This window comes from Ovis aries, chromosome 3, assembly GCF_016772045.2.
Source record: "Ovis aries strain OAR_USU_Benz2616 breed Rambouillet chromosome 3, ARS-UI_Ramb_v3.0, whole genome shotgun sequence".
Classification (NCBI taxonomy): domain Eukaryota; kingdom Metazoa; phylum Chordata; class Mammalia; order Artiodactyla; family Bovidae; genus Ovis; species Ovis aries.
Window position 1 is genome coordinate 145,528,871 of NC_056056.1, and position 14,867 is coordinate 145,543,737.

Consider the following 14,867-nt stretch of genomic DNA (forward strand, 5'->3'; position numbering starts at 1 on the left):
CGCTTACTGTAAGAGCCATATCGATCCCTGAAGGATGGCGGACATCAGAGGAAGCAGTTATGTTCATAAATGTCCAACCTGCGCCCTGGCAACATACATCTAGCAACACAATTAACCAGCCCCTGACAGGTGACGTTCATCTTTCTCCGCTCAGAGTAATGGAAGTGTCACTCTGAGATAATGGTGCTGGGGAAAGCAGGCCCAGCAATACCACAACTGAAATCCGTCATCCTGCGCGCTTGCTGTGAGCCAATTAGAGAGCCCCCGTGTTATCTCTCACCGGGTGATGCTCCCGGGCTGCTGCTGCTTGCATTTTCATTTAATCATCTCATATTTGCATGTGGGTCTGACTCAGTTGCCCCAAATCACTCTCTGGACATCTTTTGATGCTTAACTAATCAAACGAGAACAAGCTTATCGGTAACATCCTCGTCTACTCCCAGTTCCTTTCTCAGATTTATCTGCTTCTCTAAAATAACAAAACTAATGAAATAAGGTTCAACTCTTAAGTATACTTAAATTTAAAAACTTAAAATTTTTTAATAGGAATGCTTAATGAAAGAAGGCAAGCTTAAGTAAATTTTTTATTAAAAACAATAAATTCTAGTAGTGCTTGAAAAGTACCATTTTTTTTCCTAAGTGCTACAGAGAAAATAAGGTTCCTAAAATTTGCATTTTAAACTACATTTTCATGTTCAAAGGTATTTAGCTCTTATTGATGCATTTTTTCTTTGCCCTTTATAAATTTATTTTATTTATTAATCATTCCATTCCATAGAAACAAGATTTTTGACCCATAACATATAATCAAAGAAAGTAGAAAGAAATTTTAACTGAAGAGGTCAAGTAATTCTATCTAAAATAAATATTAAAAATGTCAATAAATTAAACAAAATGTGGCTGCACTGATCACTATTTTCAATAATTAATCTAACATCTTTCATTGAGAATTTCTTAAACGCGTGGAGTAGACTCCTGAGGTTTTCTCCTTGTGGGTCTCGGGATTCTGGCTGACTCATGAAGACAGACGTAATTATCTGAGGACAAGCTCAGGAATCTCATCTGTGCACCACAATCAATGATTCTTATAGACTCATATTTAGTATGAAGGAAGCAGACAATAATAGTCAAAGGAGGGAAAAATCATACAACCACATGCTATATTTTGTTACTCTAATCAAATGAATAGCTCCTCAGTTGTGTGTGTGGACAGGAAATTCAGCTTTTATAACTTTCAAATCTGTTTTCTTTTCTTTTTGCAATTTCCAAATAAAATTTATCAAATTAGAAAAAAAAATAAAAAAAACTTTGATTCCAAATCGGGGACTAATAACCCAGAGTGATATGTTGTAGTTTTCTTTCTTTTTTTTTTTGTAAATGTATATCTGAAAAGCTATTTCTGTACTGGGTCCAAGGCCTTTTTTCCTTTAAATAAACATAAATTGGCAGTGGAGGATTACTCCCCTCACCTGTGTGTAGTTTAAAAATAATAATATGAAAAATTTTACTTTAAGTTTTGAGGGCTTGCACCCCTTTCATAGTAATTCTTGTAGTACATCTGTGAAGCATCTAACTGTCCATCTTTCTGCTTCTGCATCTAGTCTTTCTTCTTCCCGCCTCTGTAGGCACATTAATCCTAAGGAGAATGAGTTGGATGATCTCACACAATTTATGTTAAACTTTTAAGAATAATTTGAAATGCAGTTCTTACTTTTTCTCACTTCCAAATTCTTCATGTAAATTTTACTTACCATTGATCTAAACACTCTTCATTCATGTTAATGTTACTATTATGTTTTTCTCTATTAAAATGCAAATAATAGTGCCTCTCTCAGAGGGCTGATACAGGATTAAATGGGCTAATATATGTAAAAGGTTTAAATATGTGACTTGTATACAGAAAGTGCACAAGGTTGGTATATATTACTATTAATGCTATTGTTGCTATTATTACTAAGATTATTTATGTTTTAATCCCTCAGAAAGATTCTTTTCTTCTAAACAAAGCAAATATATTAAAATTCATGCATAACAATGAAATCCACAATAGTAAACATAGTTCTAGCTTAAGATATATCTATTTCATATGTATTTTTAATTCTTAGAAGGTCATCAAGAAACACTATGGCTGAGTTTGATTTCCTTTATAGTTGGTATTCTTCTATCTCCTCTGTGAACTCATAATGACCAGAGCTATGATCTTCAGTCTGGGCATTATGTCCTTATTTTGGGAGGACAGATCATATATTGTAGAAACAGTTTACATACAGAATCATAGGTGGAGTGAAATAAATTTGCCACAGAAACTGGGATTAACATGCAATTTTTATTTCTTTTATAAAATAAAGGTCACCTGAGCCACCTGGTTAGTAGATTCCATTTTAGTTTGATACTCAGATTGATATTGAGACAAAAAATGCAGCCATAGGTTTCATCAAAGATTCTTCTCATGGAATGAAAAGACTTGAGGAATGGAAACAGAGCTTTCTACCTTCATTTGCTTTGTTTCCTGAATGATGGTTCATAGCTGAAGGATTCCTTGTGGGAAAACAGCTTCCTATGCCTGAAAACACCATGCAGACAGAAAGAGTGAAGGAGCCAGAAACAAAGGGAGGACATGGATGAGGAGTGGAGTCATCACTATTTAATGAAAGACTTCCATTTCAAGACAATAGAGAGGAAAAAAGAGAGGAAGAAGGCAATATGTAACTTTGTTATAAATTAAAAAAAAAAAAAGCCTGCTAGATAATATATTTGTCTCATTTTCTGTGCATGGGCATATGTAAACATTAGTTTCAAAATGGATATTATCTTGGCTTAGAAGAGAATTGTGGCAATTACATAGAAAAATCAGCCAAAATCCTACTTCAGGCCTAATCTCCTGTACATGCATATGTGTGTGTGTGTGGCTTCTCAGGTGGCACTAGTAGTAAAGAACCTCCCTACCAATGCAGGAGACATAAGAGATGAGTGTTCAATCCCTGGGTCAGGAAGGTCCCCTGGAGGAGGATATGGCAACCCACTCCAGTATTCTTGCCTGGAGAACCCCATGGACAAAGGAGCCTGACAGGCTATAGTCTATAGGGCAGCAAAGAGTCGGACATGACTGAAGCGACTTAGTATATGAATGTGTATAAAAACTTAGAAGACTACAAGTGTCTTCATATAGCTTCTTTTTTGTTTAAATATGACAATTTTTAGGTTTTCATGTCAATGTACCATGGGCAGGTAGGCAACTAAAGTTTTTGGCATTCAACCAACTATAGGTGGTAGAATTTCTTATTTGAAAACCCAAAAATCTAAGCAAAAGAGGAAAGATTTATGTCAAATGTATTGATATTTCACTGTGTAAAAGAAGGCAAAGGAAGCATAGAGATACAGAGGTGAAACAAATAGAAATGGAAGGAAAATAGTTATCCAAAAAAAGCAAGTAAGAGTAGGAGGAAATGCTAAGGACCAGTTTAGGGTAGAGAAAGAAAGAATTGATTAGAGGTCTTACTGTTCCACTGTTTTGTTGAGCTTTTGCAGGGTTCTGTCAGGGAATAATCCTTAGAAACATGACTGACTTTTCTGGCCAAGATTAGAATCATATATAGTTACATGGAATACTATATGCTTACCATGCGAAAGAGAATGCGAGAATAGAGCCCTCTTTCCTTTAGATAGTCAGTCATGTATGTGTCTTTAATTTTTCTCTCTGGCTCAGCACTACAATTTTGTTAAAGGACTTCCCCATATTAATTCCTGGGAACACATCTGATACAACCAGTTTGTAGCAATAGCACAGCAAATAGACTGTCAAGCACTTGCAGAGGAAAAAAAAAAAAAAACAAACCACATGAGAGCTAGAATATGTTCTCACGAAGCTGGGTCATAGTTTCTCTTCTGTATGATCCCTACCTTCTATCAATATTGTGTGAATACCCATGTGTGTGTGTAGTCATTGAGGAAGGTCCTCTAACATGTCCACGGAACACTACAGTTAGAAAATTTTAGCCACACAATGAGGGCAGAGCCGTAGAAGTACTATACTTAGGTCATTGTGAACAGGAAATTAAAATCTCTATTGCTTTAACAAGATTCATTCAAATCAAAGCCAGCCAGGAAAGCTAAAGGATGAGAAGATACCCTTTTTCTCCTACTCTCATCTCCCTGGGAAAGGAGTCATTAATTGTTCATTACAGTGTATCCCATAATCTCCTTACCAGCCACATAGGAGCTATTTATCTATGAGTACAATTTTGTCACGGTTTTCTTTAATATAATTTTACTATCACTCTTAAGACTCTTTGTTTCCTGTATGTGCAGATAGAATTGAATTCTAGGCTTTTTAATGTGACAGGTATTTATTCATTAGATGTGACATATTTGTCACTGAATATAAACTAATCAGGCAAACCACAGCACTTTATCAATCCTGCTGCTGTTTCAATGAACCAGCTCCATTACGGAATGCCTTATTATCCAGAAAAACTTTTATCTGATAACTTTAACTACCCACAACATAGCCAAAAATAAGGAAGTGTCAGAACATGTGGTATGCAACCATGGAAACACATGTACTCTACATCTGTTGAACTCTACCTAAAGAACTAACAGATGCCACTTCACTAATTGTATTTGTGTATTGTGTGTCTCAGAGAAGGCAATGGCATCCCACTCCGGTACTCTTGCTTGGAAAATCCCATGGGCAGAGGAGCCTGGTAGGCTGCAGTCCATGGGGTCGCTGAGTCGGACTGAGCAACTTCACTTTCACTTTTCACTTTCATGGATTGGAGAAGGAAATGGCAACCCACTCTAGTGTTCTTGCCTGGAGAATCCCAGGGACGGGGGAGCCTGGTGGGCTGCCGTCTATGGGGTCGCACAGAGTCGGACACAACTGAAGCGACTTAGCAGCAGCAGCAGCAGCAGCAGCATTGTGTATATAACTGTATTTTACTAACTGTATTTGGAATGTGGTGAGCTAGAAACTAGGACGGGAGTCAGTGAGGCTGCAGTATGAATATAGGGTATGGTGAGTAGAAGATGAGAGGAAAAAGTGACAGCTGGTAACAGCATGAGGAAAATGACAAAGCACAGAAAAAGTAGCCAACTAGGGTCATTTAATATCAGGGCACACAATCTTCCAGGACTTTCAGTCACTGAGCATTTTACTCCATTATAGCATTGGGTGGTGATGGCTGGGTAGGATGAGACCCTCAGCATCAAAGGAAGGTTACATTCTTTTCAGTTTACTTAATTGAAGATATTAACAAAGTAAACAACGCATTTAAAATGATTCATAAGTCAAATACTAATGACATATTTTTGAAGCTTCATTATCCGCATGACACACTAAAATAATACGCTTTTTATTAACGAGGATACATAGTTAAAGCTTTACTCCTCCATCTATTCTGTCACTCTGCTGAATATCTGTGTTTCATCCCTTCATTTATTCACGTGTGAAAGAGATATTGAAAATAGAGTAGCAGACAAGACTAAGTCTTAACTTCTTGATTCGCTTTTCCTGCTCCTGAATTATCCAGTGACAGACATATCCCATTTTGTTTAACCACCAAGAAGCTCAATAAAGTTGAAATTATATATTCTTGAAGTTTCCTGAGAACTAGTGGGACCATGAATAATCTCCAATTCTTTCCTAATTGGAGCTTTAGTAGAGGGTCCCTGATGAAAAAGGAGTTCTGTGGCCTCTCACTTGAGAAGGGAAGGCGTATGGAGAAGGGCTGTGATTTGCTGAGTGCCCCCCTAAAGAAAGGAAAAGAAACAGCAGAAGGCTGAGTAGGACAGCCCTCTGGTGTGGCACCTCTTTGTCACAACAATGCCACGTTGTACTGTCGTCATCTGTGTTTGCAGCTGTCTTCCTAATTACACAGGAAGTGCCCCAAAGGCTGCCATGGCAGCTTATTTATTTTAAAGCCCTGGTTCCAGGTAGAGTGTTGAATCCAAATGTATTGAATCAAAAGAAATAAATTTTTCAGGGGTTCATGTCTAAGAAGGAGAAATGGGGATGATAGATATAACAACTAAGATTTTACAGAATATATCGACAGGTGGTAACTTCTTCAATGAGTCATTTGAGTCCTCCTTCCTGTTTTACAGGTGTGATCTGCTTCCCTGGTTGTTTAGATGGTAAAAAAAAAAATCTACCTGCGATGCAGGACACCAGGGTTCTATCCCTGGGTCAGGAAGATCTCCTGGACAAAGAAATGGTTACTTACTCTAGTCCCTAGAGGAGGAAATGGCAACTCATACCAGTATTCTTGCCTGAAAAACTCCATGGACAGAGGAGCCTGACAGGCTGCAGTCCACAGGGTCGCAAAGAGTCAGACACAACTGAGTAACTGAACTGAACAGGAACCCACTCCAGTATTCTTGTCTGGAGAATTCTATGAACAGAGGAGCTTGGTGGGCTACTCTCCATGGGGTTGCAGTATCGAACATAATGGAGCGACTGATACTTTCATTTTTTTTCTTTTTTCTACAGCGTAATTCAAAGGCCTCTATTCTTATTTTGGGGGTTAAATTGAATACAAGAGCTGGGGTGCTGTGTGTCTTCCTGCAGCCACTTTTTATGGGAAAGGACTCAAAGGTGACAAAGCAGGTCAAGGAAGATTTATGACAGAAACTTTGGCTTTCAAGGTTTTTCCTGATTTGGCTTGGAACTCTTTCCAGTTTATACACCTCCCATAAGGTGCTTACCATCTCTGTTGTTAAACTGAAATTTAGTCCATCTCTATGTTTTCACATGTCCGTCCTCCACCTTTCCTCAGCAACTCATTTGTAAATAATTAAGACTTCATATTTCTAAACTTTCATCATAATGGAACACTGGGGTCACTGTTTACCTAATTTATTGTGGAAAAGGCAGCAGTAAATACTGCTGATGCCAGTAACAACAGCAGTTCATGCTTATTACACACCATACACTTATTTCTGGCCATGCACTTATTACTCACTGAGCATATCACAGGCTTAATTACATCTAACCTTTGCCACAATATATTTTACTGTTATCATTCTTTAAGATAAGGAAACAGTCTTACAATGAGAAGTGAAGTAAAGCTTCCAATTAAGTGATGGAGCTGGAAGCTGAAGGTGAGGTATCTGAGTCCAGAGATTATGCCTTACTAAAATTATTACTAATAATCCTTAATAAATGGCACTATCAATTGTTTTTTTGGATTCATGTCAATGTATGGCAAAACCAAAACAGTATTGTAAAGTAAAATAAAGTAAAAATAAAAATTTTTTAAAAAAAAGGTTTGAATGATAGCTTTTAGTTTTGTAGATGTTACTATCCAGAAACAAGGGGAAATTATTTTTCTAATATTTTTCAAGGTGTGAAATAAAATGAAAGCTGTTGGACAGACAGAAGGAAACTAGAGAAAATAACTGCACACGTACTTGCAAAATACGATCCCCTTCTCGAATTCGGCCATCTTTGGCAGCAATGCTGTTTGGATCTACCTGTAAGGGAGAGGACACAGTGTCAACTGGATATGCAATATCATCCCCAGAAACTTAAATTTCTTTTTAAATATGGTTCATGTTTTTCTATTGAGTTATAGAGGGCATGCCAAATTTTTCTTTGTCAACTGATTCTAAAAATGTTAATGAGCTATTTTAGAATTAATTATAATAAAATTAAGGAGAATGAAGCCCAATTTGATCTGTAGACCACTTTTCTCTCCCTCCCTCTTTTTCTTTCTTCCTTTTATCCTTTCCTCCTTTTATATCTTATTTTTTTTTTTACAATTGTTCACTCATTTCTGTATCCCAACTGTCGGATGTTGTTTTCAGCTGACCTGATCCTCAGATGATGTTAATACCAGAATTTTCTGGACTCAGGAAATGTACTTTCTGCTAGGGTGATTTTTGAATCCTGCCTTAGCTGTCTGAGAAAACCTGATAGCTATATTCTTAAGTCCATACTTATTAGAGGGATTTCTGTGTTATGATCACACAAATTTATAAAGGGATTTTTAATCTATGTAGCTCAAAAAGTGAAAAAAAAAATAATCTTACCCATGCAGACACTACTTTACATTTAGGCTGAACTATATTAACTATCATTTATTTTAGAATAAATAGATATTTAAAGCTCTTTTAAGAGCTCATCCACACTTTAATTGGCCAAACTTGAGTGATGACTTACTGTTTAGTGGAGGTAATTTCATCTAGCACACATTTCACATGATGGCTTCCAACCATTTATTGGAATTTATTCCAGCAAAGCCTTTTTTTTTTTCTTTAAGCAAAATATTTCAAGTGTAGCATAAGGTTGATCCATCCTATCCAGATGTTAGATATTACTTTCTAATTAGGTAGTGCCACCCAATAAATGAGTTTTAAGTGATCAGTCAAGAACAAAAGACGCTATAATTACATGTTTGATGTATAAGGAAACATTTTTTCCAAGTACATATGTTCTGTGCCTGTGGGTTTTCTTACTATTCCTGAAGAGCAAAGTTCCAGAGCTGACATGTTTAAATTGTAAACAGAGACTTACCTGAAGGAAATGATGGATAGTTAATTAATTGTATCTTATTTAGAAGCCATTCACAATCTAAGAATTTGTCTTCAGAACTATAATCAAACTAATATTAAAATTCTGTATTTGCACTTCCATACATATTACAAAAGATAATTCTGCATGTGTTGCCTTATACTTCCTTACCATAATCAGAGGTGGTTTCATAGTTGTTTATTTAAAACAGCTATATATGCAAGTCAAATATTCTCTGGAAATTTCTCCATGGTAAGAACGAGTCAGTAGATTTTTTGGTAAAGTGATAAAGATTAACATTTATATTTATAGAGTTTCATAATTTTCCAAGTGCATTATCTTTTCCTAGTCTAAAAACCTCTATAAAAGCAATATTAAAAGTATTGTTGTACTGAATTTCTAGTTAAGGAAGCTGAATCTTAGTAAGTTATATAATGTTTTCAAGGTCATGGCCAAGAAAATTTGAAATAGCACAGCAGAGCAATTAGTATTTAGTTTGTCTAACCTCTGGGTTCATGCACATACATATAATATGCATGATTTCACATACATATGTGTGTATACATATACATATGCAGGGATTAGATAACATGCATACATATATACACATACGTGCTTGCATCTACATTTGTGATTTTTAATCATATCTGCATACATAATACCTTACTACTTCTCATAAAATGATTCTTTTGGGAGTTTCAAAAATCACCTATAATAATAAACTTTGCTTCACTTTTTTTCAAAATAATTAACACTGAAGGTATTTCACATTTAAGTACCTCACTTTTTAAATTGAAGTATAGTTGATTTTATTCTTTTTCATATTCTTTTCCATTGTAACATTATAGGATGTTGAATATAGTTCCCTGAGTCAATACGTCACTTTTTGAAAGTGATTATGTGGTTGAATAAAACAAACTAATGGATGCCCTTCTTGGATATGATATTCAAATTTGTCCATCTTCAGCAGAGTAAAATATTAGATTTTTAGTAAATATTTAGATTTTAGATTGAAAATATTAGATGTCAATATTAGATTTAAAACAATTAGTTAATGCGATTGCTAACAAGTCAGATAAAAGACACAGCAGGGATGGAAAGACAAATGTTTGCTGATCAAAAACTTTGCCTGACTTCCGGCATATTTATGGGACTTTATTCAAATTTAGACAATGTAACCATTTTTGCACTCTTTCTTACTGGGATTCTGCGGTGAAAGCAGCCACGTTAAATAAGCTGATAATAATTACATTACTTGGGCAACATAATTTACTTCTTTAATTGGAAATGACAAGTATTGGAACATGGCCAGTTCTTCACATTCAAGCCTCCCAAGGATTTTCTCATTGTGAGTCATTTCACTCCATTGCTTGCCGTCTGCCTCCCCTAATCTCTCTTCCATGGCATTTCTTACCTTGCTGACATAAATGCCGGTGTCTTCTTCATCATCCGTTCGGTAACAGACTGTCAGACCCAGCTTCTCTTGACTGCTAACACGACACAACTCGACCTCCTGGGAGAAAAACACAGAGACCGACATTTATCTCAGAGAGAAATCCCACAGCAGGATGCAGAACTCACTGATATTCTCTGGGTCATCCTGGGATGTTTTCACAACTATTACCTGACATTTGAATTAACCTGTGTTACCAAAATCCTCAAAATTCACTCTCAACATATATATCTGTATGATCAGGCCAACGTTTTAAATTTTAATTATAAAGCTGGAGATGTGCATTTTTTGCATTAAGTTATAAAACTTAAAAAACACAAATGATGTTCAAATAAAATATGTATAAATCAATAATGTGGAATCAAGAAAATACTTGAGAATGTCAATGTAGGTAGCAAAATGTTTATAAAACTATTCAGAGTTCCTGTGTTTTTATTTTAATAAAACAAAATTAAAACAAAAAAGATGAACTGGACTCTGCATCAATTCTTCTTTTGAGTTCTATATATGATGATAGTTTTGTGTAGCTAGGCCAAGATTTTCTATCATCTTGTAGCAACTCTCAGCCTTGAAAAGAAATGGGTTCATCCAGGCTGCAGCAAGAGACATCAACAGTCATATGGGCAGAGGCAATGATTCAAAATGCAGCAGTAAATGAACAAGGAATCACATTTACTGAAACACATGGCTAAGGGGCTTGAAATGTCAGTCTTTAGGTAATATATATTGAATCTATTTCCTGATTTATGTTCAGTAAAATAATAATAAATTTCAGTGTATTTCATTTTTATATAATGAAATAGACTTGTACTGCTCTCAGAAGCAGATGACTTTAGAATAAATTGCATAATTCCAAACAGTAAAACACCGATTGGTGCTCTTATCATGGAGAACGTGTTCTTATTGGATGGAGCATATAAGGCCCTTCAGTAAATAATCGGATGAGGAAGAGCAGAATAAATTTAAATTGGAAATGACCAAATGACCAGATCTAGACCAAGTTTCTAAACCTCAGGTTTTGTGGGAGTTATGAATTTGTCTGTCTTGCTTAATACTCTTTTTCACTAGGGCCTAGATCAGGGACAGTCTCAGTGTGGGAACTCAGTCCATGGTGGTTGAAGGATAATGGCTTTTATTTCAAAACATGTCTGAGTGTTTGTCATTTTTTGTAAACCAATAATCAATCTTTCCTCTTTAATTGGAGATCGATTTTGTGTGCATGCATTGAGAGTGTGTGTGTGTGTGTGTGTGTGTGTGTGTGTGTATGTGAATGAATGGAATAAAGTTTAATATAGTATCCATTATCTCAAGTAGTTACCGGGACTAAACAAAGAGATACTCACTCAGTTTCAAACTAGAGGATATTTCCAGTGCACGCTGCTACATTTGAAGAAGTATCTTCCATTTTAACTTTGTATTTTAGTGAAGGACTTGTCATTGGAAAATAACCATTTATCTTAATGACATACTACAAACCATATGTTTCTACTTGCCATAGGTAAATCCTTAACAAGGATAGACTGTCATAAGCTCCAGTGACCAACAATTTCACAGCTAACAGCAAATAAAAGAAAATTTAAATCTTGCATCTTGAGACATGTACTGCAAATTGGTGAAGTACATGAAATCATGACCAATGCTGACTTTCCAGCTGGTGGACAAAGATACTCTAAACTACACTACAGGGCTTGAAAAGGGCATAGCATATGCTGAACAACAACAAAAAAACTCTTTTCACCTAGAGGAAGAATAGGAAATAGTGACATGTTTTATCACCAGAAAAACAAAAAGTACACACTCATGAAGGGCATTTTCAAAACTGGCAACAATTAATGCCTCCAGAGGGAAAGAATGCTTGACTAAAACTGTAACATTATGAAGGAATTACGGCAACAAAAGAGCTCTAATTACAGCAGTCAAGTGTATACAGTTAAGGAGTAAAAAAGTTTGTGATTCCTAAGAGGCCTACAAGGAAATCTAAACATCCCATAAAGAACTTATGGGATGAGAGTGGGAACTTAAAATTAAAGCAATCGTGGAGCTGAAATCCATTGACTTTCTTTGTCCTTCCAATAGCACAAGAGAAACACCCCACATTGCGGGAAGTCATGTCCAGAGGGAAGCATTCCTTTTCTGAGTGTTTTCTCTGCACTCTCAATGGTGTACTATTGTTTTGGTGTTTGTTTAAAAGATGCATATCTAAATATCCTGTAATAGAGGTGGAACCAATCTATTAAAACAAAAAGGGCAAAATCACCCATAAATATCAATATTGCAGACCATTTAATAAGAATTGCAAGGAAATGGAGATCTGAGAAACCAAGGTCATATTGAACCTAAGCAAAATTGTGAAGCAGGTCTCGAAATTACCCACAGCACCTTTGTTTTCAACAGCATCTCTTCCCCTGCCCTTTTAAGATACTGGACACCCTGCTTCTATTTCTCTAGCTTCCTGGAGTTCCTAAGGTCTGTTTACCTAGGAAGCCATTGGTATTCAGGTTTGTCATCCTAATTACCTCCTAGCAAAACCTGGCCCTTGGTATCATCTTCCATTATCTCACAAGTAGCTCTTGAGATATAAAGAAAATAATAAATATTTCCTAAGGGGATCATTATTAATATTTTTTTAAAATGTTGTCCCATCCAGTGTTTGGTTTACACCAATAAAGACTGAGCATACACTTCCTATTACAAGCCTTAATTCAAAGGACTGAACTTATGGAAGTAAGATTCCAGGCTCTGAAGAAGACTCAAGTGAGATTTCCTGCAGTCCACAGACCACCTAACACCAGCCTGAAGAGTGGACTTGCAATTCTTTCTTTGGTTGAGAATGTTTCAGGTATTACATATTTCATATTGGTCCACAGAAGCATACACTTTAGAATCAAAGTTTCTTTAATTCTATGACCAAATAATTTATAAGCCGCTAGCTGTAGACCGTTTTGTTTGTATGAGGCAAAGGTGACATTGTAAAGGCTGCTTATCTGAAAGGCGTCCTCTAGCCCGGGTTTCATTTAGTATTCTCTTCACAGTGCACACGAGCCTCTGACTTCTGAAGAAACAACCTCCTGGTAATAGACAATGTTTTCCCTAACAACTTTCATGCCTTTCCCTCTGTCACGAGGAGGCTGTTTGATGAAAAACATAAAAGTGAAATGCTATCTCTGTACATTTTCTCTGCGAAGACAATTCTCGGGCATCTACAAATCAAAGCCAAGTCCGCCTGGATGGCACTGCTAACCATCCATAAGGCATTTGCAACTAGAATGGAAGAATCACTTCATACACCTGGTGAAACCACATTAATTTTGGCTTAAATGTGCTTTAAGGTCTTACATTCTGGGAATATGTATAATCCCTTAAAAAATCATGCCATAATATCTAATTCTGTGAGAAACTGATTATGAAGGTTGAGGGTGGAGTAAGGGATTAAAGTTAGTAGAATTTACTGTGAAGCATCCTTCAAATCGTAGAAAGAATGGGATTTTTATATAAATTGGTTGCACTACAGTGCTGTGAAAGTTTTATGTTGTAATGATTCGGTCTCAGGTGGAAGAAGGAAGTTAAAAAATATAAACACTTTTGCTTTTTAGGTGGAATTCTCTTGTTGGAAGATCTGAGGCTTGAAGCTGCCTGCAATGTTCTTTTATTGGAGTGTAATTGCTTTACAATGTCGTGTTAGTTTCTGCTGCACAACAATGTGAATTTAAGCAAATTGTTTCTACACTCCAGAGAGCTTGAGGCCCATGACATGAGTGAGAAAATTCAGAGGCAATCAGTACTACAGGGCTTCCTCTGAGGCTCAGTGGTAAAGAATTCACCTATAAAGCAGGAGCTGCACGAGATATGGGTTAGATCCCTGGGTCGGGAAGATGGCCTGGAGGAAGGCACAGCTACCCACTCTAGTATTCTTGCCTGAAGAATCCCATGGACAGAGGAGCCTGGCAGGCTGCAGTCCATACGCTCACAGAGTCAGACATGACTGAAGTGACTTAGCACAGCACGGCAATCAGTACTACACAAGTCAGAATGAAAACCAGGGCTAGACAGAATGGTCACTGATACCAGCTGACAATCCAGAGAAGGGGTCTAGTGTGTTCATATTTTTCTTTTAATTTTATTTCCTTTTTATTGATAAGACAACATGTGCTGTGTTGTGCTCAGTTGCTCAGTCATGTCCAACTCTTTCTGACCCCATGGACTGTAGCCCGCAAGGCTCCTCTGTCCATGAGGCATTCTCTAGGCAAGAATACTGGAGTGGGTTGCCATGCCCTCCTCCAGGAGATCTTCCCAACCCAGGGAGAGAACCCAGGTCTCCCGCAATGCAGGCAGATTCTTTAACATTTGAACTACCAGGGAAGCCCAAGAATACTGGAGTGGGTAGCCTATCCCTTCTTCAGGGGAACATCTTGACCCATGAATTGAACTGGGGCCTCCTGCATTGCAGGCAGAATTTTTTAACCAGCTGAGTTACCCTGGAAGCCCCATAAGACAACATATCCGTTATTTTATCAGCTTAGCTTTAATCATATATAACTATATTGAATTTTGTAATGTTTGATTACTAACTAGTGAAGTACCACACTTAGTTGTTCCAACAAGATCTTTATTTAAAATGAATTAAGTGGGGAGTAATTTGGGATTATATTTATTGCTCAGAAGAGAACTGGTTTCTAGAAGCTGTTAGACACTAGGTTTTGAAAACAATCATAGTAATAAATAAGACTTTCTATGAAAAAAAAAAAAAGATTGCTGGGAGAAATATCAATAACCTCAGATATGCAGATAACACCACCCTTATGGCAGAAAGTGAAGAGGAACTAAAAAGCCTTACTAAAGACGCTTACTCCTTGGAAGAAAAGTTATGACCAACCTAGATAGCATATTCAAAAGCAGAGGCATTAC

General features: G+C 36.6%; 1 protein-coding gene across 3 annotated transcripts in view; it reads right to left on the bottom strand.

Moving 5' to 3' along the window:
• PDZRN4 (PDZ domain containing ring finger 4) overlaps window positions 1-14,867 on the bottom strand; it is a 419,179-nt gene that overhangs the window by 12,788 nt on the left and 391,524 nt on the right. For all 3 annotated transcript variants that reach the window (XM_042246871.2, XM_012174489.4, XM_042246872.2), the window contains 2 exons: window positions 9,924-10,022; window positions 7,408-7,470 (listed from right to left, as the gene is read on the bottom strand). In XM_042246871.2, coding sequence (XP_042102805.1) covers window positions 7,408-7,470; window positions 9,924-10,022 — 162 coding nt within the window. The remainder of the gene's footprint in view (window positions 1-7,407; window positions 7,471-9,923; window positions 10,023-14,867) is intronic.